This window comes from Tyto alba, unplaced genomic scaffold (genome assembly GCF_018691265.1).
Source record: "Tyto alba isolate M040663 unplaced genomic scaffold, T.alba_DEE_v4.0 Super-Scaffold_18, whole genome shotgun sequence".
Taxonomy (NCBI): Eukaryota; Metazoa; Chordata; class Aves; order Strigiformes; family Tytonidae; genus Tyto; species Tyto alba.
The window spans coordinates 1173394-1200883 of NW_024881280.1; the positions used below are offsets into that span (position 1 = coordinate 1173394).

The 27490-nt window shown below is 47.1% G+C and overlaps 1 protein-coding gene across 5 annotated transcripts in view; it reads left to right on the forward strand.

Moving 5' to 3' along the window:
- PRR5L (proline rich 5 like) overlaps nucleotides 1-24761 on the forward strand; it is a 44173-nt gene extending 19412 nt beyond the window's left edge. For 2 of the 5 annotated variants that reach the window (XM_042791239.1, XM_033011274.2), the window contains exons 5-9: nucleotides 9872-9929; nucleotides 13004-13095; nucleotides 16447-16587; nucleotides 18065-18191; nucleotides 21775-24761. In XM_042791239.1, the coding sequence (XP_042647173.1) occupies nucleotides 9872-9929; nucleotides 13004-13095; nucleotides 16447-16587; nucleotides 18065-18191; nucleotides 21775-22157 (801 nt within the window). In that variant the 3' untranslated portion in view covers nucleotides 22158-24761. Of the gene's footprint in view, nucleotides 1-9871; nucleotides 9930-13003; nucleotides 13096-14075; nucleotides 14086-16446; nucleotides 16588-18064; nucleotides 18192-19601; nucleotides 20224-21774 lie in introns of those variants that run through there. The other 3 variants (XM_042791240.1, XM_042791242.1, XM_042791241.1) reach the window with 3 other exon arrangements.
- Nucleotides 24762-27490: the final 2729 nt, after the last annotated feature.

Below are 27490 nucleotides of genomic sequence, written 5' to 3' on the forward strand. Positions count from 1 at the left end.
CCTGAATGTCTTTACTCAAAAATCCTTGGGCCATGGAGTGGGGAGATGCTATTCATGAGCCAAAGAAGGGCTGACAACATTATTTCATTTGTCTGTGGGTTCAGTTTCACTGCTGATGCCAGCTCATTTATGGCAATACTGCTGCCACCAAAATGAGCAGAGTTGAATCAGTCTGCTGATTTGGCTGAAAAATAAACTTGAAAGAAAAAATGAAGTTTTTAACTACTTCCTTGGACTTGTGCTCATCACCTCCGATACGGGGGAGGTGATGGGAGCGGGTCACTGGGATGGGGAGGGGAGTGGAAGTGCTTCTCTTGGCAGCAGCTTTCTCCTCCATCTGTTAAAGCCCACTGAAAAACTGTCCCGAGAACCAAGTTTACTGTTCTCTTAAATTGAAATGGAACCCGAAAGATCTGCTGTGATGTGTAACCAGGCAGTTTTAAAGATCCTAGCAGCAATTAGAGGAGCTAACTGGATCATGTAATATTTAGATATGCTAAATTGATTTAAATATTTTCCACTTCTTATGCCACAGCACTTGTAACAGGAGACACTAAGATAATTTTTAAAGTCACATTTTCCATTGTTTTAAGAGTTCTGGCTCTTTCTTTTTGTATATTTTATACGCAGGCACAGAGGCACAGTTTTTCTAATCACTGAATATTTAAGACTAAAATGGAGCAAAGCTTTTATAAGGAGACAAATCTACCTTTGATCAACTTGACTTGATTACTTACAAGTCCTTTTCACCAACACTCCTGCAAATTCCCAGTTTTTAGCTCCTGAAGTTGCTAAAGGAATGTTTAGAAAACGGATGGGGTTTAGGCAGTCTTTCTCTGCTACCAAACTGTCGTCATACCGGAGTTACTGAGTCTGTTTTGTATTTGAAAGAGAAATGTAGTTCCTGTAAGGGTTTCGTTGGGAGCTCAGATGTTTCATTCTGAAGGATATTTGTGTTTATAAATCTGCTGCTTTAGCAACCCTATTATAGATACAAGCCATCTCCTTGGATCGGAGTCTGAGTGTAAATGCCAGATAGTTGGAACTTGTAATATTTGCTGCAGATCTGCCTTAAAGCAAGGCTTCATGCTCCAAGTTTCCCAGTACTGACTTTGCCCGCAAACCGATCTGGTAGTTTCCTCCTGCTGGCAAGGGGGCACTTTGTACCCAGCGCTCAGCTGAGTGACCCTGCAGGGACCACCCGCTCCCACGGCGGGGTTGGCTCCCGCCGCTCAGCTGAACTGCGGCGGGGAGGAGGCCTCTGGCCGGGGAAGGTCAGGGGCTGGGATTTGGAGGAGCAGGGGCTGTTGGTGACTGGGACTTCTCTGGGGCAGCTGTAAAATTTGTCAGATAAGCTCCCTTTGTTTTCATGCTGTCTGACCCTCGTGGTTGCGGAGAAAATTTTTGAAATATAGAACCAGTGAGTGTTGATAAATTGATGCATTATCATCCCGATTCTGGAAACAGCCTGAAACAAAACCTTTGGAAAGGATGAACTGTTTCTTTTCACTCTCTGAGGGCTTGCTAATCCTGAAACTCACGGGGAGATGCTTGCTATTTCACAGCTAACCGCTTTAGCAGAACTTGCACGGTTTATGCATATTAACTCCAAACCGTCTCCTCCGGAGGCAGAGAGACCTGATCCCTTCCCGGGCACTGTAACCTCTCCCAGCACCCGCGGGCTGCAAATGCAGAAAGGCAGATGCCTGGAGTTGATGCCTCTCCAGTGTGATGTCCGCTGCCTGCGCCGGGGGAGCTGGTAGGTGCAGGATGGTGACTGGATGGTATTTCCTCATTCAATCCAATGAGAGTTTTGAGGTCTTAAAACCAGAAGTGAGGCTGTTACATAATTTCCAGCCTGCTGCAGGGGAGAGCCGCAGGAGGCGACGAGTCCTGATTCAGAATCGGGCCTGACTTTCTGTTTGTATGCAGAACCATCGAAACTGCAGCGGGCGAGCACCCACATCGCTGGGCTGTCGAGCAGAGTCAAAACAGCAAGATGATAATGCATAGCTGCGAAAGTAAGCAGCGGTGGCGATTGAGGCAAGCCTGGATCCAAGCCAAAATTGATGTTGGCCGTTGCCTTGTAGAGCTGTGAGAAGTGGGACCGGTGAACTTTGGGGTGATCAGAGTCGCTCTCGCTGTAGGTGAGCTGGCTGTGCAAGGCAGCTGCTGAGGCAGGGGGGAAACTTGCACTCCTCCCCTCTGCTGTGGTACCATAAAGCTTTTGCTTATGCCTTTCTGGAACTCCAGCCTATCCAGCATCTCTTGTGATGCTTGCTCTCCTTTGAAAGGCTGCTTTGTAAAGCCGTGCTGACAGCTGAAAATGTCATGAGTCCCTCTCCCCTGCTTAGTCCAAGAGAAAAACCTGGTGTGTCTGACATTTCTTTCCTTGGCGCCAGGTTTCTGCTTCTACCTGTTCCGCAGCAAGGCAAGGCAGTAGCTGTGTGGGTTCTTGGAGGGATGGATATTGCTGGATAAAGGCACTGCTAGCCCTTCCCTGGCCAAGTGCTGTCTCATGCCTGCTGCCAGGGGCTGCAGCAGCTCGGCCGCTGCACAAGGGGAGAGAATTCCCGCTTGTGTGATTTGCAGAGTTCAGCCGTATGTCTGCAATACTCTTTTGGGTCGAGCTGGTCTTTATTGTTGTATTTCTCTCTTCGCTGGCCGGGAATCCCTGTTTGTGCAGGCCTGCTAATTATTTCTGCTTCATCTAGCACTTTCTAGGACTGAGCTTTCACGGAGCAGCTCCAGAGGCTCCATAGCAACTGCCCGGCTTCCTTATCAAGAGCAGGGTCACCTGCCAGCTCGGGCCCCTTACTGGGAGCCCAGTCAAGGACCTGGTCTGGGGTGGCTGTAGCAGCAGGGGCACCCGCTTCCAGGCCCTGCGCACACTGACGGGTGTGATTTACTTGAAACGGTGCCCGGTTGCTACAAAGCCGTCTCTAGAAGAGTCGTTTTAGGAAGATATTTCATATTCATCTTGCAATTTATTCTCTATGTGGGATCGAAGGGATCTCTCTGCTTCCGTCACTATTTCCCCTCTTTCCAGAGAGAAAAAAAAAAAAAAAAAAAGGATAGGGGGCATGCTTCAGGTAGGAGATGCTGCAGCTCACACAGATTTGCATTTTGTAAAACACTGCCAAGAAGTAGATAGGTGTTTGTGTGTAATAAGCAATAACTTTGTAGAAAATACTTAACAAGTAAGTTTGGGTGATGCTTTTTTCCCTCAAACTAACATCAGATTATCCAGGAAACAGTGGCTGTGTGCTTGTAGAGCCTGTTAAAGTACGATTTAACACCAACACAAAGCCTCAGTTGTCTGGAAGAGTAGCATGCATTTAAGAAATGATTTAATGTGTAGAAGAAAAACTGTTTTTTTTTTTTCACCCAGCAAAATGGGGTCAATTATTTTGAATTTGCTCTGGATCCAGTTTACTCCAACCTTATGTTTCTGTCTGGTGGACTAATCAATTTGTTAATTTTAAGGTGGCTTTTTAAAGGCGTACTGGCCATGTTTGGCTTGGAGACGTGGAAGGAAAACAAAATTTGTCAGTAATTAATTAAATTAATGTTCATGTAAACTTTTTTTCCCTCCAAAGTACTGGCTTATTGGGAAATAGTAATATGTTTTGGTTAGCCGGAGAATTCCTTTGTGCCTTGCTACACTGCAGAGACGTGGCTTTCCGCTGAGATGTGAGGTCGCCTGTGATGGCTTGAGCCTCCTTGATGTTTTCTGTGGAGCTGCTGCCAAAACTACTCAGCCGCTTTTCGCCACCCTTCTGCTTGAACATGCCACCCACGGCGGAGCAGGCCGTGCTAGTGGCTGGGCTACCGCCCCGAAATCCTGGAGGCCATCACCGCCACCAGGCTGCTGGCAGAGGCGACGTCTAATTTGTCTCTGCCAAAATCAGCCTGGAGTCCAGTGGGAGCCTGCACAGGAAGGGCCCCGTGGCCCCCCGGGTGTGACCAGCTCCTGGCAAGGTGGAAAAGGTCACTGCCGGTTTGAGAGAGGAGCCCCAGCCACTGCGCCTGGGACAGCTTCCACCAGCGTGCTGGGGGAACTGGAATTGCTCCTCTGGGTATGGACGGAGAAACCCACCTCAATTTCTTGAACAGGGGAGGGGAGGAGGAAGGTATCTATGCCAGCAAAAAAGAAGGGAGTTACCTGGAAAGTGTCTACATTTTACAGCTTGGTTTATGACTGCCTTCAGATTTATATTTTTCAGTAATTTCAGCGCAGCTTACTTTGCAAAAGTAGCAAGAACGTGCGCGTTGTGGGAGGGTCTTTGCTGAGGGGAAAAATGAAAAGTGATTTTTCTGGAGCTTTTTGAATCCTGTCTTCCAATACTGCACTTCTCGGTGGTATACCTGAAGCATCTATTGTGGTTTTCTGCACTGAGAAAAGTAGGGAGGTTTCAACCTGCGAGATTTCACAAGCTCACTTCTTCCTGCTGCAAGACATCTCTGCCCAGATTTCTTGACTGCGTGTGCGTGGGGGGGGTTAGCTCGGGGCTCTGTTCCGCCGCAGTGCATGCTTCAGGGTAGCCAGAGGAAGGGCAGGTTTGCAGCACCCACGACGTGGTGGCCCAGCAGCAGGGGCAGGACTTCACCCAGGGGACCCGGGGAAGGCTGATTTGGGCAGGGTGGGAATAACTGCCTCCCCAAGCACCCGGTTCAGCTGCAGTTGCAAAGAGACGGAAGGTAGCAGCTAAACTTCTTCAAATAAATGCGCCCTTCGAGCTCGCTTGGTGTGAGTCTTCATCCGGTCTTGCTTGCGAGTAAAAGATTTATTTTTCTTCTTAGCTCCCTGCCTCTGTGTTGCCTCTGGCAACCAGGGATAAAGCAGTAAAATGAGACTTGTAATCTAGAAAGGTCTGATACAGACCTCTGCTGCAGCTGCATTTATTAGATTGTATTGATTTGTCAGCAAACCCTGTAGGGTTTTTTAATGAAAGTTTACCTGTCTGGCTTGATCTGAGGGGGTAATGTTCAGATTGAACCTATTTCTAAGCCTGTGACTTTAGCAGAAAATACAGATAAGTAAAATTTTCGGATATTTTTAAGATGGGGAGAAGAGAAATGAAGTGTGGTGGTTTTTTTTTTTTTTTTTTTTTTTTTTTTTTTTTTAAAGTCTCTCTCTTCCACTGGAAAAAGGAAAATTTGAGAGGATAATTGAAACATCTGCAGGAACTATATAGAACTAAACTTTTTATTTTAGAAACCGTAAGAATGAGATGATGCAATCTATTTAGCACATGGACTTACTGATGATGCATTCATAAGAGCATTATAAATTCCTTACTACAGAGTAATGATAAATGTATCTATTTTAAAAATAGATAAAACTGCTGCCCATAAAGGTGTACGAAGGAGTATTTTGTTTGCTGACACAGTTGTAAAATAATAAAAAAAAAATCTCTGAAAGTAGAAAGCATCCATAAGACTAACTTATAAGCAAAGTATCTGGAAAATTGTATCCATAGTGCTCAGGAAGCGTGTGTAAATTGAAACCTAATGTTCTAGTGCAGATAGAGAAGGAATTCATATTTATTGACAGAAACACAAGAAAATAACTGTGACACCCTCATGTATATGTGTATGTAGTTTTTTATTATATAGTAGTTTAAAATGACACAGTAGTAAAGACCCGCTGTAGATTTTCCCTGCAATATATAAGAGGTAATTACCTTGAGCTATAGGTTGAAAAATAAAGAATTGAAGTACTTTATTAATAAACTGAAAGTGTTTGAAAGTATTAGAGTGCAATATCACATCAAACATTATCTTACTATTCAGGCAGAAAAACACTTACAGTGTAAGTGGGTTTCACTTTGTTCTCCCCTCATAACATTTTTCCATTAGACATTTCTTCCTTCCTCTTTTACACTGTTTGTTTTTTCCTGGAAAATCTTCTGTTTTGTGTATTTGTTTTCCAGAGCCTGACATATGTGGTCATTTATTTCTGCTGAACAAATCTAAAATTTGAATGAAGATTGCAACAACTTAATACTTCCCTCCAAAGCCTATTTTTCCGCTAGAGAACCTTTGCAAACTAGTCACCAGCTAGAGCTAGTCACCTTGTTGATAACAGTGTTTGGAAACACTGCATTTTTTTTTTTTTTTTCATCGTGTGAACATATTTATCCAATTTTCTGACTGCTGTTGTCCTTGCCCAGGTGAAGAGCGTTTCCCAGGCACGGTCTCTCTGCAGCTTTCCCAGCCTTTGGCAGCCCTGTTCCTCCAGCTCTGCTGGGAAATGTGGCTTTCTCTGCCTCTCAACCCTAACCCTCACCCTAATGAGGCGTGAGCCCTAGACAAAGCCCCCCAGCCATTAAAAACTTGCTGACACGTTCCCTTTGCTCCCTGCAGCCTCCTTTGGCAGCCCTTTCTCACGTTGGTGATGATGAATAAATCCGAAAATAGGCTTCTGCATGAAGGGGGGGAATTCCAGCATCTGAAAAACTGCAAAAGGTGGACTTGTTTTCAGAATAAACGTATGGCTTTTTGGCTAAAACTGAGCGAGCTGTTACAAGTAAGGTGATTACCACAGGGCCCGGGGGTGGTGTGAGCCATCACTCCCCCCAGCCTGCGGTGGCACCAGCATTGGCAAAGGAGTTGGCAAAGGCCAAAGCGTGCCCTCCAAAGCTGACGGTCCCCGGGTGGTCACCTGTGGGCTTAAAAGAGATTTTAGCGTGTTCCTCTGACAGACAGGACTGTTCAAGTTGGCTCTGATTCCTGCGCTGAAATTCCACGGATTGGTGTTGGGGTTTAAAACCAGGCAGCAGCCAAACACCCTGCAGTCCCTCGCTCACCCTCCCCTGCCCCAGGGGATGGGGGGGAAGAACTGGAGGGGTGAAGCTAGGCTGGGATAAAAACAGTTTAATCACTGAAATGAAATAAAATAGTAAGGATAATAATGATAGTAATAAAAGAAAATATAAATGAGTAATGCACAAAGCAATTGCTCAAGACTCACTGACCGATGCCCAGCGCGTTCCTGGCCAGTGATCGCAGAGGAGAGAAAATCCCAAAACCTCAATCTCGGAAGAGAGAGTCCCAGCTTCCCTGCCAAGCCTCATCTATACACTGAGCATGACGTGACATGGTATGGAATATTCCCTTGGCTAATTCGGGTCCAGTGCTCTGGCCGTGCTCCCTCACAGCACCTTGTGCACCTGCACGTGGGCAGGACATGGGAAGTTGAAAAGTCCTTGGTTTCTTAGCAAAAACTAAAAACTTCAGTATGTTATCAACATAAATCCCATACTGAATACAAACCAGAGCTATTCTAGCTACTAGGAAGAGAAATTCTCTCTCAGCCGAACCCAAGACAATTGGTTAATAGTAGGGTATTGAAATTTGTCTATAGTTTGACTATACTGCATGGATAGGATTGTTTTTGCACTCTTCTACAGCTGGTAAAGGTCAAAGTCTTGTGACTTGTACGGGCAATTCAAATAATACAGTTTCATCCCATGTGTTGCTCCTAAAATGCTCTGGTTTTGTTGTGTAACTAATTTAAAAGTAACCTAAATTATACATTACTGTGAATAAGACCACAGTAGGTATTTTGGGGTTTGAATTCTGAAAAAAAATGTCACCAAATTACCTTAATTACAAGCATGGCCATTAACTATTTTTCCTTCTATGCCTATACAATAATTAGCCGTAATTGCTACTGACACTGGTGAATTGGATGGCCATTCCTCCTTGTGTCATGGCTGAACTCTGGATACACATTAGAGGATGCAGGTGTTTTTTTTTTTTTTGTTAAAGCAGTGTCTCAAAAGTACTTACATCTGACTCATTTAAGACAAGTAAGCCATTGTAGCATACCATGGGTTAATGTTTTACTGTGGATGAAGTAGCTGTGAGACGGGACAACAGCCAAGCAAAGGTGTACCCATTCCCTCTCAGCTGTATCACACCACACTTCTTTCACACCGTGAAGAAGGCAATGTCCATACAGTCTCGACTTGAGATTAAACTTTTCATGGAAGTTCCCCCTACTACCCATAGCACATGGGGCAACTGGTGAGCTTGTATGATGTCTTGTTCTTTCTTCTGGGCCTTTTTTTGCTGAAATCTTGACAAAGATGCCAGTGGAAAAATTTCTCTCTGGTATTGTAGCAGCACCGAGCCCCGAAGGGTCTCAGAGCTCGCCTTGCATGTGATGAGATTCCAAAGCAAAAGGAGTTTCTTGAATTCAGCCTCTGTTTTTAATAATTTCAGTATTTTCCTACCTGACAGCTTTTTGAATACAAGTTCTCCACCAGAACAACGCATCTAGAAATGTTTCCTTACTGATAAGATGTATGGTGGTCTTTTCAGTCCCTCAGCCTCAACTGAGGCAAAAGACTTGCAGATCCTGTTTGCTTAGATAATATTTAAGGATGAGCCCTTCCTTTTCTACACATTTGAGTGATGTCTGATGCTAACGAGTAGGACTCCCGAGTGGCAAGCGTTTCTTTTGTTCTGGAAAGCAAAGTACAAGTGGAGAATGTCACAGAGCAACGTGCCCTTCAACAGTACCCCAGTTTAGTATTGCTTCTTGTTGTAGGCAGGATGCAGATGTGTGCTGGGCTCTTCGCTCGGGGTGGCTCACACGGCTGCCTGCTGGTGCATGCCAGGTGCGTGGTTACAGGAGGCAGGTCTGTCGGGCAGAGCAGCAGAGCAAGCACAGCTTCACGGCATGGCACGGCATGGCATGGCACGGCACGGCATGGCATGGCACGGCATGGCACGGCATGGCATGGCACGGCCCGGCACGGCACGGCCCGGCAGCTCGTCGGGAGGCCGTGGCCGGGGCCAGGCGGTGGTGAAACGGCAGTGTCCCTCGGGTGCGAAAAAAAGATGTGCCTTGGTCCTCGGCTGATGGGAGGTTGAAAGGTGCAACTTTGACCTGGTTACCCATTAAAAACAAAAGCTGGAGGATGAACACGAGGGAGACAGATCTCTCAATATTATGCGCCGCTCTGATATTGAATCCTTTCAGAGGGACGGAAGGCTTTATTCTCTATCAATATGATCTCCGTGGTAGGACTGAGCCTTTTAGAATGCAGTAATAGTGTATTATGTGGTGATAGTAGTTTCTTCCTCTGGGATTCCCACGGCCCTTCAAAATAACTGATTCTCCTGGAACAAAAAGTTAGGCATTGTTTATGGACCATTCTTACGTTTGGGGAAATGAGAACAGAAAGCTTATCAGATATGTAGATGTCCTGAACTGCAAATGGTCACATCGATGTCTTGATCTGTCTGGTTCGTGATCATTATGTTTGTCTAGAAAGACTAGCTCCTGCTGCTTCTTCTGCAGGTTGAGACTGCATACTGAGATGATCCAGCTGCTCAATATAGCAAAAGAAATTAGCCTCGTAGGAAGAGAATAGGTAGGAATAGAGAAGTAAGAGTTAGGGAGCTGAACTGGCTTACTGTGCAGTCAGGCACGCACTGAGCCAGTGCAAAGGAAGAAGAGAGTGGGATGTTTTGGTAGCATTTGGCCCTTTGATCACCTCCATCATATAGCCGAGGTGTAGCTTATATGGCTGCACTGTTACGTTAAGAACCATTTTATTTTCTCGACTCCCTCCCTGTGACGCAGGGCAGGTCCTTCCATCCTACTCCTGGCAAGTGTTTCAACTGTCTGCTGTGTCTGTTGTGTTCTCTTGTCTGGCTGAGCAAGATGGGGTCAATGAACGTACGGCACTCACAGTGAGACCAGGTCTGGTGGTGGTGCTGGGAGAAAGTACTGCAATACAGCTAATCTTTAGATAACTGCATGCAAAGTGGGTAACAGCTGAAAAAAAATTATTCTTCCATGTTAATTTGAAATCTCAGAAAAGGCAAATGCATGTCTCTTCTCTCTTGGCAGAACCAACTCCTTGCGAAAGGCTTGCTGTTTATAGAGGAGAAGGTTAAGCTGTGTGAAGGCAAGTATAGTAAGAAACCCATTTTGGAAGGGAGTTGTGCTTTGATGTTTGGTCAGACAAAATGATTTGCCTGTCTGGAAAGTGTACAACCCTTTCTGGTGCTGCCTTAGGGTGTCACACAACCTCTTGGGAGCCAGGCTGCACTGCAGCCCTTGTGAGGCTTAAGGGATGGTGGGCTGTTTGAATAGCCACATAGCTGCAGCGCTCCCACCTGACGTGTCTTCATCATGAGAGCAGGAACGTGGGTCTTGTGTGGCAGTTGAACCTGGGCTCAAAGCAGTACTTGGCTGGACGTGGATCCTGTTGCAAAACTGCTGAGAGCTGCCTTCTGCCTTTTATTTCTCAGTGTGATTTGCAGCTCGATGTAAGCACTGTTTTGGTTACTGTGTCATGCTTTTGAGAGCTTAACTAACAGGCTTTGTGTAAATTTAAAGAAAAAACAGTCACTTGGATGGGAATGCAGTCCCTCGGGAAAGAAGTTGATCACACATGAAGTTCTGTCCAACCACTGAGGTACAGACGCTTTTGTACCCCCGCAGAGCCTGGGGACGAAGGCCAGAGTGGCACAGTGACTCAGTGTTGGGAGTGTAGGGAGTTAGTCACATTTATTAACAGTTTGCTCAAGCAGAGCAAGTTGTCTAGAGCACATATCTTTATTCAAAACCAGGCTGCTGTTTGATTTGACCCAGTTTTGCAGCCTGTAGGGAAGATCCCTTGCTAATCACCAACTTGCTGTTATCTGGGTCATTAAATGCCAACAGACACTTACAATCTTGCATCATAGTTGGTGCTGGATTCCTCTGCACAGGTCTTCACCAAGTGACCTCTCCACCTGGCCAGCAAGGCCGTGGGACTCAGGCCCTGAAGGGGCTGTGCAGGTGTGCACTTCTTCAGCACTGGCCCTGTAAGAGGGGGAAAAAGGCAGATTCGCACATTTTCCTGAACACAGGTATCTGCCCTGCTACTGCCAGCTCTTCAGAAGGAGTGCTGTGCAGCTTATCATAGGTTTTATTTTCTGTATTCGTATAAAACTGTGCCAGTATCTGTTTTAGCATTATGAAAATTGAGTTCCAGTCTGTAGTAAGCTGAGAGCTGCCTGAGAGTAGTTTTCAGCTGCTCGAATAGTTTGGGTAAGGTGAAGTTTCCCAGGTGGACAGCAAAACCCTCTTCCTGTGCTTCATTTTTTTGTCCCTAGTTTGACACTGGAGCCACTTTGCCTGTGCAGGCTGGCATCTCTGCAGGAGATGACTCACGGGCACCTTTCTTTCATAGCGTGTAGGCTTGTTTCAGGTCTTGTGGTCACAACAACAAGAACTTCTTGTACACGCTTCTCAGTTAGCTCTCTCTTCCTGGAAAGTTTCTACCATCCCAGTACTTGGAGGCAGAATAATGTTCCTGCTGCAGGGCATGGCAATGTTTTACTGTGTCTGTTTTTCAAATCACAGCCTCTTTTTTTAGCATGATTTTTCTTTATACAGTCTGTCAGAATCTCTTTCAATGCCTGCAGGATTTATGATTTCTTGAAGAAACAAACCATTCCCCCTTCCCCTTCAGAAGAAGAAGTGATCTATGACATTTCATTCTGGCTCCACACACCAAAGCATTGGAGTCCTGGGAAAGAGGTAGAGGAGGGAAAATTTAAACATTCAATTAGTCTGTTTCCTGTTGCTTTTTTCACTTGCAGTTAGGAGTTTCTGGTAATGGGTAGCTGTGATGGGAGGGTGTTGGGTAGGTGCTTGTCTGCCTGCAGTTCCAGTTTTGAAGCCAGCATCATACCTGGCAGGGTGAAGCCTCCCTCTGAGCCTTCCGGCGGTCATCGGTGGGCTCTCTGCTCCCAAGGAAACGTCTGCAGGATCTGGTCCTGCGGGCTCTCTGATCTCTGGCCATGTCCTGAGCAGCACACGCCACGGGCAAGCACAGTGGAAGCCCGTGCGGAAGTCTCCAGATGGGGAAAGCACTTCAGTACACAGTGATGAGGCTCCATTTTACGTGTTCCAGTTCCTCATGTAGGGCCTTTAGTAACCTTGAGGCTGAGCCTTCAAAGCTGTCTTGGCCCACCATCTTCCATTGCTCTCCTTGAGCCTTGACTGCTGGTGGACTCCAGCTGAGGCTCTGTAGAAGGTATCCTGGAAAATCCTTTTGTTAGAAACCTATGTTATTAAACCTGGGTCTGTATTTGCACCTGAAATTTCTGGGGGATGTATCTAAAGCTTGAAAAAATAGTGCAACCCTTTGGCTTTTGAGATGGGAAAAATCTCCTAAAAGACTTAGAGGCTTTGGGCCCAAATGCTGAGGAGCACACAGCTCTCTAAGTCAAGCCTGTGTACATAATTTAAAATGTCTATTCAAACGATTATGCTCAGTAAAGCATTTTTTGTTAATAATAGGCTTTTGACCACAGTTGTATTCCTGTTATGGGAATCACGAGTTGCATAACTTAGTCTGCCTTCACTCTAAATACCCACTTACATTTGGGGCTGTTGGTTCGATTCAGAGTCATGTGAGGGGTGGCCACAAGTGGGTCTCATTGGGGAGCCTTCCCAAGTGCCGTGTTTGACAGGAGCATGGTGGCTCTGTGGCTCACCGGGGTCCTGTCTGTGCTTGGGAAGGGGGGGATGCCAGGGGGGGCTCAGCCCCTGTGAATGGTCTCCCTGACGCCGTTGCTGCAGGACAGCTGATGCTGGCTGTGACCTGCTGGTTTTCAGACTTCGCTGCTAATGTCCCGCCATGCTCCCACGCTAGTCGAGCATGCTAACTGTGAGCTGTGAGATTACACAGTCCCTTGCTGTGGAGTTAAAGCCTCTGGTTGAAGAGGGGCTTCGCTCTTTTTTTTTTGAATCGGTCTCAACTTTTGCACAGAGCTGACTTCTTTGCAGTAAGCGACAGAGCAATTTATGGTCTCTGTCAGTTAAGGCAAAGCTTTGCTGAGTGATGTCCAGTTTTGGATGGAAACTGTGAATGTGAAGGGTGGGTTTGTATGTCTTCTTTGGGGAATTGGAGAGTAGTGGGAAAATTCAACTTGATTTTAGTGTCCCTGTCACTAAAGCTCTTGCTCTCAATTTCTGTTTTCGTAGGTGAGGATCGCATTGATGTCCTGTCTGAAATCTGGGATCACTATTTTACAGAGACTCTTCCTACACTCCAGGCAATATTCTACCCAGTCCAGGTAATCTTAATTATAATTCAGACTTCAGTTGGGTGAGGCAAGGTAACTACAGTGTCTGCTAACGGCACATGGAAACTACTGTTCCATCAGCACTGTTTGGCCAGTGGCTAAAGAGGCCTCAAAATCTTTAAGCTAAATGTGGGAGGCAGTGAAGTTTGCCCAAGTCAGCATTAACTGTGTAAGAGGGACTGCTAAAATCGACCGGGCAAGCACAGTGTCTTGGGCTGGAATTTATTCTCTTTTGTCTACCCCCTGTCTGTGCTTAGGTAAGCTTGAACACTGAAACTGTTGGACTATACGTTGGCTAGACTAAAGCTCTGGACCATTTGTATTTATAGTCTTTACATTTTTAAATACCTGGGACTGTTGGTGCAGATGACAACTTGTCTTCAAAGGGACAAGTCTGAAGACTAGATGAAGAGCAAATGTGTTTAACTCACCCTGACTACTTTTGGAGGGCTTATAACCCAGTTGTGCCTTTGGAAAATCGTCTGTTGGGTTTTTTGAAGCTTTAATAAGGGAACAAGTAATTCTATGGGTAGAGGACGAATGAACAGCTTTATGTAAGGCCTGTTTAGAGTGGGTATTTTGAAAGCTGAGTATCCCTTTAGAAGTTTTGAGCTGTATCATTTTTTAATGTAGTTTTAGTCAGGGTTTCCATATGAGCAGTCTAATTACCTCCCCAGTCTATTTTGATCTTCCATCAGAGGAAAAGAAAAATGTACCTCATGAGGAGACTGACGTTCTTGGAAATGCTAGCCTTCTCCTCTTGACTTTTGCTTCTTCCACAAGACATGTTTTCCAAAGCCTTTTAAAATTATTTTTCCCTTGTATTTTTTGAGAGGCGGCAGGTAAAGCTCAAAGATTGCCCTTTTCTTCTAATCCTATTAAAGTTGGCATTTCCTAAAAGAGAAAGAACTTCTGCGAAGACAGACACTAACCTTTCTATTGTGTTTATTTTGATTCTTTCCTTGCTGCAGATGCTTAAAGGTAGGTGTTTGGCAGGTAAAACTGCGCAATTATAATATCTTCCCTTTCTCTCTTTCTGCAACTAATTCTCAGTCAGGGAGTAGTGACCTAATCTGTTTAAGCAGGGGTTTGTCTGCACTGCAGCTATGTGTGCACTGTGGAAACAGCTGAGCTAACTGTGCGTCGTACCCACTGGTGCTAATAATTCTGCCACTTATCAGGAAAACCTACTCCCCTGCTATTAAATGTCTCTAATAAGAAACTGAACAAAAGTGACTGCACAGTGGGTACAGCTTTTGGAAGTAACTTGGTGGTAGTGGTGAAAGCGTGACTATGGGAAGTTGAGATTCTTTGAAAGCATAACTTTCTTACTGTATTATAGTCTTGTCACACTATCCGAGTCACACAAAATTATTTTTCATAGAAGCCATGAAGTTAGGGAAGTATTGCCATTTTACAGATGAGGAACTGAAGCGTAACAGTATATTTAAAGCTTGATGGGCACCTAAGTCCTACACAAATGCACGGATTTAAACTACGTAAATACGTCCGAGAATTTGGCTCTGAGTGAGCTGCCCTAAGCTACAACAGAGAGCATTGCTGGTGCAGCAAGAAATAAGAAATTGCTCTTATTCCAGGCTGGTGTGCTAATAACAAGGTTGGGCTCTTCCTACAAACAGGGAACGGTGTGTGCCCATTTATACGGTGTGTCACCACACGTGAAGAGAGCTCATCTAGCACATCTCTTTCACCAAGTCACAGTTCTTCGTGTGCTACTCTGGCAGATGGGAAAGTCAGTTTACTGTTGTCTCCCCATCCTTTGCTGCAAACACCAACATAATTATTTAGTTGCGCTCTCCTGTGATCTCAGGAGCTGCCCATTCAGAATGAAACTAAGTCAGCCAAACGTGTGAGCGTATGTTACCGAAGGTAGTAACTAGAAGTAGCTTCCTATCTCAGCTAAGTTTAAACCCAAGGCTCATAGCTCTTGCAGAAATATGACCTTTAAGCAGCCAAGTTGGTTAAATTGCTGTACAGAGGGAAACTATGTAAACAGGTCACTGGCTTTTGTATAGTTGCAGCTGTTGATGTAACTACTTGGTGCGGAAAAAGAATAGCAAACCTTGTTTTGTTTGGCACAGTGAGATGTTTGTATTTTGAAATGGGGCATGAAGTTAATGGGACTAAACTGCATGATATAAATAAAAAGCGTGCAGCTGCTGAAATACAGTTCAGAGATAGGCACAGGTCTTTTCTACACCTCCGTGTTTCTGAACACACATTGATGGTTTAAAGCAGCAAAGTGCTTTTATTATGACCAAACTGCTCTCCAGACTATTTGCTTTAATTTGTATTTACATATAGATGATGCTGTTAATTATGACATTAAACCTATTATGAATTAATGATTAACTATGATTAATTCCTTCCAGCTAAATATTTACCATGTTGAGTGTGTTATGGAGACCATAAAATGGTTCCCGAACAGGCCGCGGGGCAGAGATTAATGTGCTGGGAAGAACAAGGGAAACTCTTGAGGCTGGAAAGTGCTGGGCAGAGCTGGGAGGAAAATTTCTGCTGTTAAGCTGCAGTGGGGCAAGAAAAAGCTGTGCGGATGTTAGGCATAAGAGAGGAAAAGGCGGTAACACCAGAATGGCAAATGGAGTCCAGCTGTGTTTAAATCTGCTGAGAAATATTACAACATCTTCATCTGTTAAGCCTGCTCACTTGTGTTGTTGATGTAAAAAAGTAGCTGGGAGGACATGGAGCGCCTTGCAGTGGAAGTCAAAGCTATTGCTTTTTTAAATGATGTTCGGTACAGACAGTCTCACTAGCTTTGCTCTAGCCTAAATCCTAAAATCTGTAATGGACTGAATTGTGGATTTTTGTCATATCAGCAAGGTCTAAAGTGTGGATGTTGAGCAAAAAGAGGATCCAACACTGACCAGAGGTAGGCTTAGTCAAGGAATACTCTGTACCAACCTCTTTCCCTACCAAACCTTCTCTGGTTTCTCAGCTCTGAGTGGCAGAAGCACGAGCTGCATCCCTCCTGGGCTTTGGATGTTTGCGACCAAATTGGATGGCGGTTGGGTTTCATGAATACATAGTCTTTTGGTGAAATACAGCCCCATTTTTGGCTTCGCTCCAAACCTAGTGATGCCTCAGATGAGGTGTTACTTGTTTCAGAATTTGTGTGGGACAGAGACTGAGAGGGAAGAGACCAAAGAGTACCATGAATCCTCAACCTGAGCAGCTGGGGGGTCCTTTGCCACAACAGCAATGGGCAGGATAGACCACTTCTGTCTGTGTGCATACATGTGTTGGTGTGATGCTCACACATCCCTGTATCAACTCTTGGATTTTGCCTTCTGTGTTTTTTAGGGTCAGGAGTTGACTATCCGTCAGATTGCTCTTCTTGGCTTCAGAGACTTGGTCTTGCTAAAAGTAAAGTTGGAAGACATTCTTCCTCTGGTCCAGACAAAGCTCCCAGCTTCCATTGTCCAGATGCTGTTAATTCTGCAGGTGGGGAGCCTCTGCTCTTCTTCATCTGACTCCACTTGAGTATCTCAGCCTCATTGAACTAATACAAACCCTGGAAAGGAGAGTGGGGAGGGTAGAAGATATGATGAAGGGGAAGTGATGGGTGCTTATTTGGGAGCAGTAAATGTAGAAATGAGAGCTGGATTTGAATGTCATGAGCTTTCCTGGGAACAGGTAAGGATGTTGCCATGAAAGGGCCAGGTTCTGCTCTTTGGTTTTTGGATTTTTCTTGGTATCGCTCCTCCCCAGCTAGGAACACTCTCAGGACTCTTTTTTTCACATAAATTTTCATCTCCCAGTTTCTCTGAATGCCTCTTTGTGCCCCAGTTCTTCTGCTTTATCAGCTTTGCAATGACAGGGCGAGTCTCCATCACAGCTGATTGTGGAATTTGAGCAAGCTGAGGCTGCTGGCTGCCCGACGCCGGCCCCTTGGCTGGCTGGGGTGCTGAGCAGTGCCCGTGAGAGGAGGAATAGCTTTGGTGGCAGGCAAAATGCTATACATCTTCCAGAGGCCTCTCCCAAGAGACCCAGACCTTCTGTGAGGACTGTCCTCTTTATCCAGACCTCAAGAGGATATTTTCCAAGCATGCCAAATACAGCCAAGTATACCAGCTGTTTTATCTTTTTATATTGCCCAGCCTGACAGTCCTGCAAAATACTATGTTGTAGGTGGCTGTTTGGGCTCCTCTCACTTTTATTTCTTCTCCAATATGCCTTGTAATGAGTGGCAGGGGCTTAAACTTTCTGAATTACAATCAAAATTGCAAAGTGGCTAAGCTGATATTTCTGCATGAGTTCTTGCTGTTCTGATGTTCCCAGTGACCCAGGCTGCAATAGCAGGATAGTAAAGTGCTAGCTCAATTTCCCTGAAGTGTTTTCATAAAAGAATATTGAGGGCAAAGAGGGTGTCAGAGTGACACATTAGAGAAAGAAAAGGTTGTTGAGGTTTTGCAGGAAGCTAAGTCTATGAATGGTTTCTGAAATTACTGTTAAATTGGTTAGTGTTACCTACCATCCTCACAGCTGTAAGTTGAACTACAGCGAGCGCTTTTCCTGCTGTCCTGCCTAGGAAAGGAGCAGTGCTTTGCCCAAGGTGTGTTAAGGCTTTTCTACAGAGAGATGTTTCCTGGTGGAACAGCCCTGGTGTAATTATGTTACTGTAGTTACACTGTGCAGATCCTCAGTGTGAGCGTACCTTGTACCTTCCTACCCCTTGGTCAGAAAAAAGACAGCTAGCTGCTTGACGTCCATAGCGTTACAGCCATGACCTGGACAAGGAGGCTGACCTGAATGGCACCTGGACCTCCACTTGTGTTTATCAGCTGTGCTCCTCCAAATGCTCTACCAATGTGGTCAGGACATTCCAGTGCAGAGATATTTGACAGACGCCAGGCTTTACTCAAAAACTTTCCTCAAAACCGTGTAAGGGTAATGTTGACTTCTTATGTTTGAATTTCAGAGTGTCCATGAGCCTACTGGCCCCAGTGAGGGCTACCTACAGCTGGAAGAACTGGTCAAGCAGGTGGTATCGCCGTACTTGGGCTTGTGTGAGGATCACAGCTTCTCTGGTAGCACCTGCTTGCTTGGTAAGACATGTGCATCGTACAGAAGCTCGCGTTGGGGTGCACAGGTTGGTGAGGCAGTGCACATCTGTGCTAGGGGAGGAGACAGTGCATGGCTCCATGAGAGACAGAAGACAGAGGCTAAAAGACCCTCGGAAGGTCCTGATGGAGATGGGCTGGATTTTAAAACTCCATGCCTGCCGTACTGCTGTCACGCCGGTGAGAGACCGCATCCCGTCCTTGGCTGCCAGCTCTCTACCCCTGCCCGCTAGCCGGCTTGGGCTGCCCGGGTTCCCACACTCACTGCTGCAGCAGCCAGCCTGTGCAAACAGTAGAACCGCTGGATGCTCGTTCTGAGGGATTACAGGGGTTTTTTTGCATGGAGTCTTCCCTCCATCTGAGAATTCTGTTGGAAAAAAAAAAAAAAAAAAAAAAAAATCTGTGTTTAAACTGTGGATAAATGGGTCTAGGTGAGAAAACTGGCACTTCGCTTCAGAAAGGGGATGCTTACAGTGGATAACATCTCCACACATGATCCAGGAGTTCCGCTTAGGTGCGTGGGCAGCCAGAAGAGATTGGCTAGCTAAGAAATGGGCATAGCGATGCTGGTTTGATAGTCAAGAAGATTTAAATGGAACAAATGAAGAAAGCTTCAGTGTCCCTCTGTTTTGATAAGCTTTAGCCTTTGATGCGAACTGTAGCAAGCTGGATACACGTAACCTGTCTTGTACTGCACCTCAGCAGCCCATGGTAAAAGATGGTAGAAGGATTTAGCAGGACTCAGAGAATCTGTGCCTGTAACAAACTCATGGCATCACTTTAGGCAAACGATGGCTGGGGGCTTTTGTTCTTGTGGTTGTTGGGCAATTAAATATCTTTTATGCAAGTGAACATGGTTTTACAGTTCAGCATTGATTTGCAGACTTGATCCGGAGGCTGAATCTAGACCATGTTCCCCCATAAAACTTGAGCTTTGACAGATTTGATTGTTTGGCTGTTCGTGGACATCTGCACGCTGCTGGGATAGCTTGAAAGGTAGCTGCCTGACCAGTACTGAAGTTTCTAGCCATCCTGGATTTACACCAGCTGAACAAGGCATTAGTGTCTTTAAAACAAAAATTTCACATGAATTGGCCTTGTAAAGTTTATGTGCCTTAATATAATTGTATTTACTTTGATTTTAGCTGTCATTTATTTGTGTGTATCTCCAAGGTGGCCTTTTGCCCCTGCTCTACCCTGTGCTGAGTGGCAGAAAAGAACAAACTTGTGCTTGCATTACGTGACATTGACAGCAGATCAGCACTTCTCTGCAAATAATCTTGGTATTTTCAAAGTGCTGCTGTGATGGTGGTTTCTTTTCCTTAACTCCCGTTTCTAATTAAACTTCTTTCTCTTCCTCTCTCCCTCTTTCTGTCACCTTTTTTACTTTCTCAGAACCAGTTTCTTCACTCACTGGGAAGCCTTTAATGGTGGTAAAGCCCAGTAGGTTCCCTGCAGTAGCTTTTTTGGAAAAGCACTGTTGGACTTGGGGTACACCTGCATTCTCGATGAATGCTGTGGAGGCCAAACTGCCCTCTGGACTGGGACCTTCAAGATGAACGGGTGTTGAGAAATTCGACTGAAGGTGTCTGATCACAGCTATGAACATACATAAGGCTTCAGCCTGCAAGGCTGCGGTAGCTTAAACTTGATTTAAAGTGAGAGAGGAGTAGAGCAGGGATAGATGTGAAAGGGGACAGGGCAGCTCACAGAGGGGATTTGCAGAGTCCCCACCTGCTCTCCCGTTATCACCCTTCTTGCTTTGCCAATGTAATTGAGCCATAAGCTGCTCTGTAAGGATGGAGAATGCTGACGGGATCCTGTTGTTTGGAGAAACAATGTTTAAATTGGGAATAGGGAAGAAGATAAAACATTCACCCGATTCCCCCCCAAGTATTAAGCCTAACATCACCGCTGATTTGAGTTTGCTTGCAGAAAATCCCTTAAAAACCCCTCCCAGTTTATGTTCCTGGTGATAACACACCAAAATAGAAATAAAATTTCTAGTTAAACTATGCATAACGACTCCCTTAAGAGACTCTTTTGTGGCCGGGAAAGTAAAGGGGGAAAAGTAAAGCAAGAAATGGATGTTCAAAGTTTAGCCCAATTTTTACCTGACTCTTACCAGAAGGGATTTTAATTTTGTTGCAGGAAAATCATCTGTGGATATTTTTTCCTCGAAACAGTCAGGCCCCAATGCCCTCCACAGCTTGCTGTGGCTTGGGCTGCAGATGACACTTAAAGAGTATATTTATCATAACCAGCCTCAAAAATTATTTGCACGTACTCTTAAGCACGAAATGAAGCATTTTGAATGAATGTATTACTGGCAGCAGCAGGGTGAAGTGTTGTCAGAGCTTGGCTGCTGCCAGTGGTGGAGTTCTGGCTGCTGACCCGTTCCTCCCTGCGACAGTATGGAGTTTGTTCTCCGCTTTTCTTCCTGGTGCAAGCTTCCAAAGCTCTTTTATAACCTTCAGTGACGCGTGCTTTCGTTACTCTACCTCTTACGCTCTGCAGTCTCGGTGGAGGTGTTTTACATGGTTTGAAGGCTTCCAGCTTTGTGAAACGAGACCCTGCACTTCAAGGAAGTTGGTGAGGCACAGAGAGCCAAGTAGGGAATAGCTTTATCAGCTGCCTGGGGGACAGACCTCAGGGGGTGTCTGCAGGGCGGTGGGAGGCAGTGGGTGAGCTGTGATCCTCTCCCCTTCAGCCCGCCAGCGGCCGGGGCACAGACTCCGACCCCTGCTCTCGGTGTCGGAATTGAAGCGGTGCTTCCTGACACTTGCACCTTGGGGTTGAGTTTTAAACCGGGCGTTTTCTCCCCGCTGAGTGTTTTTGCTGGGCAGATGGTTAGGCCCTGCACCTGTCAGTTCTGTGTCAGCACCGCACCCCTGCTCCACGAGTACTGCCTTCCTCTTCCACGCCTTTCCCCCTGGGCTGCTGAGGGCTGTTGCTGTGCACTGTTAGGTGTTTTCAGTGTCTAGCCCCAAAACCAGACATGTTTTAAAGTGGATGAAATGTTATTTTTCTTGCATAATCTTTAAAAAATACAGTGGGATAATGTTAGCAGAACTGCCTTTCCCTAAGCAGCTGAAGAGGCGTAAGGAATTTCATGTTAACTTCAGCTAACAGCATCTCCTGAGAGAACTTTTCCAGAGAAAGGGATGACAGCTCAGGTCCTCGCTGAATGTTTCTTTGGGGACTTGTGCTGCTTTAGCATCACTGATTCTAGTGAACCTGCATGTGAGAGCTGCCCGGTCCTCACCTCTGGGCAAGAGAGGGGACCATCAGGGTGATGAAGAAAGTCCCTCTGCTGCACTCCTTACTTTCTGGCTGACTTCTCTCGCCAGCAGCAGGATGGGAGGTGTCTCCTTACTGGAGGGGAGGCAAACCTCCTTTCCAAACCCCCCAGCAGCACTAACTAACGAGCACCTGACCATTCCCCACTGGTAACGAGGCGGGATGCTCGGCATCTGCGTGCTGAGTACCCTCTGTTCCCAGAGCCCAGCCTAGCAGTTTGGACTGTGGTTTCTCTGTGCCCTATTGACTGTTCCTTTTTCTCTTCCAGAGAGACGGTACTCCAGATTCCGTCCTAAGACTGGTGCACTGAATTATTCCTCTCACGTGGTGACGAGCCGGCAGCCTAGCGAGATGGCCCTGACCCCAGTGACAGAGCAGGAGGGCGAGGCTTACCTGGAGAAATGCGGGAGCATCCGTCGCCACACGGTTGCCAACGCTCATTCAGACATTCAGCTCCTGGCAATGACCTCCATGATGCACACGGGCATGGTGACTGAGGAGCCAGACAGTACCGACAAATGCCTCCTGCTGCAGCCCGGTTTCAGCCACAGGCAGTGCTCCAGTGAGCCCAGTATTGCCGACGGGCCAGAGGGAGTCGTGGCAGCAGGTAGGCAGGACCCTGCCGAGCTGAACTGCACGTCGGTCAGCTAGAGGAAGTCTGACTGAGGAGAGGAGAACTGTATGCACTAAGCTGGACAAAGTGTCATGTCATCCCTGCTGGGAAAAAAAAAAGGAGAAAAATCTGCATTTGGCTCATGTCATTGAAATTGCTGTGAGCAATCTTACGGCTCTTTGGGAACGCTCTCCAACTTTGTTTTTCTTGCCTGTCTGGGATTATTGTTGATGGAGGTACCAGACTGATCCCAAACGGGCACTGAGGACTGCAAAGATTTGCTGTTCAACAGCGCAGTCTACCTTCTGTAAGCTTCCTTCCTCTGCTAGTCCGAACCCTTTGGCCTCAGGTTTCCTTCTGTTTCTTTGGTCTGATACAAATTAGCCCCTTTCTGCTTTTCTGCATCTTTCCCAGCTTTGTGCTGCTTGTTTGCTCTTCGTTCCTGCAGCAGAGCTCTGTGCTGAATCTTCTCTTTGCTTCTGGCGCTAGGGTGGTGTTGGCCGAGGACTGCATTTTTCTCTTTCAAATTTAAACTCAGGGATGAAACCGTTTGCATCCTGCAGAAGGATCTGCTCAGGTGGCTTGTGAGAGAAGGATAGCCTTCACTTTGCCTCCCACAGGCATGGATGAAAAGTCCAAATCTGAACAAATCAGACTTTTTTTTTCCCCCCCAGACCTGAAGAGAAATGAGTACTTCATACGAACTTTATTTGGTTCCAGTCATATCTTTGGAGGTGGTGGTGTAAACTGGGTGCAAAGGAGGGGTGGGTGTGTAAACTGGGGGGGGGGGGCGCAAAATATAGTCCTGAGCATCCTGGCATTTGACATCAATTTACTCTCAAAAATGTTGTTGGTGGTAGGGCTATGGTGAATCTAAATGGATTCCTTTGGGAAGGAGACGCTGTGCAGGGTCTGTGCTTGTGTGGGTGACATAAAGGTGCTTCTCAGCACTGGGCCATCACGATTCCCAGACCAGGAGGTGACGAGCAGGATTTCCTCCGTGGGCTGCTCTGGTACTTTCAGCACTTGCAGATTTTGTGAGACCAAAAATAACCAGCGGGGTGTAGAAAGGAGCCCTGTCTCGATAGCGTATTCATGAAGTGCTCCTGACCTCCAGTGGTATCTGACTGGGCGCAGTGTTGCTTTTAAGATAGAGCAAGGGCTCTTTGCAGTCTTTGTTTTTGTTTTTATTTTGAAGATTAGGAGCAGGTCCAGTTTGCAAGTGCCCGTGTCAGGCACTGCAGTCCGCAGTGTCTGCTTTGTAGCGTCACTTGGTACTCAGATGCTGCTTCTGTGGGAACAGAACCAATCTGTTTGAGCAGTCCTCCGGGATACTCTGCTGATGTCTTGCTAAGCAGATTTGCAAGTGTAATTACAAGCTTAGAGGTGAACTGAAATGCTGCCTTAAATGTCAAATCCCGTTAAAAATACGGATATAACACCACTGCCACTTGAATCTAGTCCCTGTGGTACTGACTGTAAATAAATCTGTCTTGACAAGGAAACAGAAGGTTAGGATGAGCCTTCAGGGTGGTTTTTTTGCATGCCTTGACATCAACTGCAGAATTTGCCCTGCCTCTGTTGGGCATTAAGCATCTTCGGCTCTACTGGCTGCACTGAAAGTACAGCTCAGACCTGTCAGGATTTGGCTTTAGTAGCACGCGCGACAAAACCGAAGCAGATTATTATTTGGGAACAAAGCAGCAGAAATACCAAGCGATGAGCACAAGTCACACTGTCTTTGTAAGCGAGGGTGGTGGTTTGTCTCCTGTGGTTTGCAAATGTTGAAAGAGATACTTGAAAGGGCCTGTTATTTCTTGCAGTCACCTAAGGTAGCCGGGCCACTGGCCTTTGTGGAAACGCCAAGTGTTTGGCTCACCAGCTGTGCTTACATGTTGAAGAACAGAGAGCTGGTTGTGCTGGCTGCCTCCTCCTTGGAGCAGGCACAGTCCCGCGGAGACCGGGAAGATGTGGCTTTCAGCGGTCTGCCCTTCAGATGGATACTAGGATAAATCGCCCTTCTATTCATAAATCGGTCTGACCAGGCCAGCTTGTCATCTGCCCCAGGGTGGCCATGGATTGTGGTGCAGCTTCAGAGCCTCGGTGATGACAGCCAAGCCCAGCAGACCATGCTGGCCTCACCTTGGCGCTGTCCGCGCAGCGTGGGGCGGGTGATGGCGTCCTGCTCAAAAGGGATTTCTTTGGCCCCTTGCAGTGGTTTAAAGCCTTCTCTTAGTCACCGTGGGACATGTGGGGAAGTGACCACCCTGCAGCATTTCAGTTCACTCTTAGGAGTGCTTTCCTTCTTTCTCTTTCTCCTCTAACCCATTTGCCTTCTGTAAATACCCGAACCATTTGGATTAGTGAGCAGCGCCCTCTTTTATGGTGAAAATTAGAATGATTTATTTATTTCCTGATGTATTCTTGGATCATTTCTAGGGCTAATAGGAATCCAGTCCTGGTTTTAACTTGAATTTCTTTTGTTTTACATGTCTGTATAATTTGAATTATTTTGATTTTTGCGTCTGTTACTTTGCAACAATTTGCACCGAGCCACTCCGAATCATGCACTTCCCCCCGTTGTTTTGTTTTGGTTTTTTTTTTTTTTTTTTAGGGAGAATTAAAGCTGGTGGCTTTACTTTGTCAACTGAAGCAAACAAAACTCGTTCTGTAAGCTACACCGAGGGTCTGATCGCCAGCACCAGGCTTGTACGGCCACACCGGGCGCCCCAGCCCCTGCGGGGCCGTTAGGCACCTTCGGCAGGCGGGCTGGGCGCAGCCGGGAAGCGGCGCTGAGGGGCGGGGGGACAGCCGGGGGGACAGCGCTGGGTGGGCTCGGCCTGCAGAGGCTCAGTCCCCTGGCAGCGAAGAGCAAGGGCTCTGTCCCCGGGCCACAGCTCGTGTTTTGGATAGAGGCTTCTGGTCTGGGGTTACACTCCTTGGCCGCTCACCGTGTCACGCAGCCGTGACAGGGGCACGGGGCAGGTCTTTTCTACCCTCGTGGTCATCCACTTGAGAAAACCTCCCGGAAGAGCTGTCAGAACGGGAGGAACAGATTTCTCTCACCACCTCCCAAAATCTGTCTGCTACCTTCTATCAGGGTATTTACCTAGATTGAGTCACTTCCCATCACACCGAATCTGTCTTCTCTTTTTACTCTGTCTCCTCTTAAGGTAAGTGATTTATTCTCCATGTCTGTACAATTCTGACATAAATTTACTGACGAGGCCTCAGCGGAAAGCTATTCTTAGTACAACTGACTTTTTTCCTGACATTCCCCATGGGCAAGCAGCGTGTTTTTATTGCCAGCAAGCAGAACTTCTTCAGTCCCCATCTGGGCGGGCAACAACCTGGTTTTGTTTGTTTGTTTGTTTGTTTGTTTGTTTGTTTGTTTTCTGTCTGAAGAAATACAGTAGATCTTGGTGCTGGCACTGGTAGCAGCAGGGGGAGTGCTGCAGAGTTTGGATTGATGCTGAGTTAGGGTATTGCCCTTTCTTTTTAGGTTCAAAGGCAGTGGGTTCCCCTGGAAGTGGAACTTCTCCTGGAGTCATCTTCTGATGCTTACAACCCTGAGTCGACAAACTGAAAATGCTTGGCTCTTACAGGCAGCCTGTGTGTCCCGGAGAGCAGAATCTGAGTGTCTGGTGGACAAATTGTGGTGTTCATGGCGTGCTTACTTAAATGAACTTAATTCTGCTGTAGACCCAGAGTAGCCAGTTTGCCTAAGAGGATTCCCTGTTCCTTCCCAACCTGGCTCCTTCCCTGTGCCAGCAGCGGGGCTCCTGGGCCAGGCACACACCTCGCACTGGGGGGGGGGGGGGGGCAGTTCCAGCAGGAGAAAGGGGAGTTGAGCAGTGTAGAAACTCAGCTGAAGTCGATGACACTGAGCTGTTGTTGTGGTTTAGGCCGGATTGACAGCCAACCACAATGCAGCAGCTCTCTCTCCCTTCCCCTCCGGCAATAAGAAGGGACAGAGAGCCAGGCTTGGGGTTCGAGATGGGACTGGGATGGGGAAAAATCCCCCTTTATGGTCACGAGCAAAAGGCAGACTCGTTAGGGGAAGAAAAAAAGAACATACATTTATTACAGACACTAACAACACATAACAGAGTAGGACAGTGAGAAGCATTGCCACATCTTGAGAACACCTTCCCCCCACCCCTCCCTTCTCCCCGGGCTCAGCTCTGCTCCCGATATCTCTACCTCCTCCCCCAGTGGCGCAGGGGCAGGGAATGGGGGGTGCAGTCAGTGCTGCCACTTCCTTCATGTTCGGTGAGGGGAGTGTCCAAAACTTGTTCCCCCTGCTCCATCGTGGTCCCCCTCTCACAGGAGACAGTCCTCCACAAACTTTCTCCGACTTGAGTCCCTCCCACGGGCCGCAGCGTTCCCCACACTGCTCCGTCATGGGTCACTAACCTTCTCCGACTGGATTCCCTCCCACGGCTGCAGCCCTTCCCGAGCTGCTCCGGCGTGGGACTCCCCCGCATGCTGCAATCCTCCCAGCACTGAATTACAGCAGCGGGGCTGCCTTTTCCCATGAGACCCCGGCCTTCTTCGGGCACAGAACCTTGATCAGCCGAGCAGGAACAACAGGCTGTAAATCAATGTCTGCTCCACTGTAGATCTTCATGGGTGGCAGGGAGGGGCCGCCCTGCCGTCTCCCCACAGGATACAGGGGGGTCTCTGCTCTGGCACACCTCCCCCCTCCTTTCTTCCTCCGTTCCTCCACTGACCTTGGTGTTCACGCAGCTGCAGCGACTCCTCCTCACCAGTCCCACTGCCCGTCACCACGTCCCTTCTTAAATACGTTATCACAGAGGCGCAGCATATTGGCTCAATTTCCCAAACAGAAGTGGAGCTGACGTGGAGCTGGGGGAGCTTCGAGAAGCTTCTCACAGGGGGCCACCCCGATAGCCCCCTCCCCTGCCACCAAAAAACTCCCCCACTCCCTCAACCCAGGACAGTTGCCAGAGCCAGAATTGCAGGCTCTGTGCTAAGAGCCGAAGGTGCTGCCTGTGCAGAGGGCCCTGCCGTGACACCCGCACTCACACTCTCCGTGGGTCTTTCTCGAACTCGGGAAAGGCTAAAGAAGAGTAATTTTTTAAGTACTGGTGCTGTACAAGTGGAAGTGAGTTCCTCTCCTCATGCACAGCTGAAATTTAGAGCCGGACAAAGGGCTGTTCGGCTGTGGGAGCCGCAGCCAGCAGAAGCGGGTGAGTGCGTTCTACCCAGCGGTTTTAGGGCAGCAGGCACCCATCTGTGCCCCGGGGCCCCTCACCGAGCCGGGGTCAGGCCCCTTCCACACCCCCGCGAGGGTTTGGCGGGCGCTGTGCCTTCCTTGGAGGCGGCCGGGAGAGCACGTCCTCCTGCC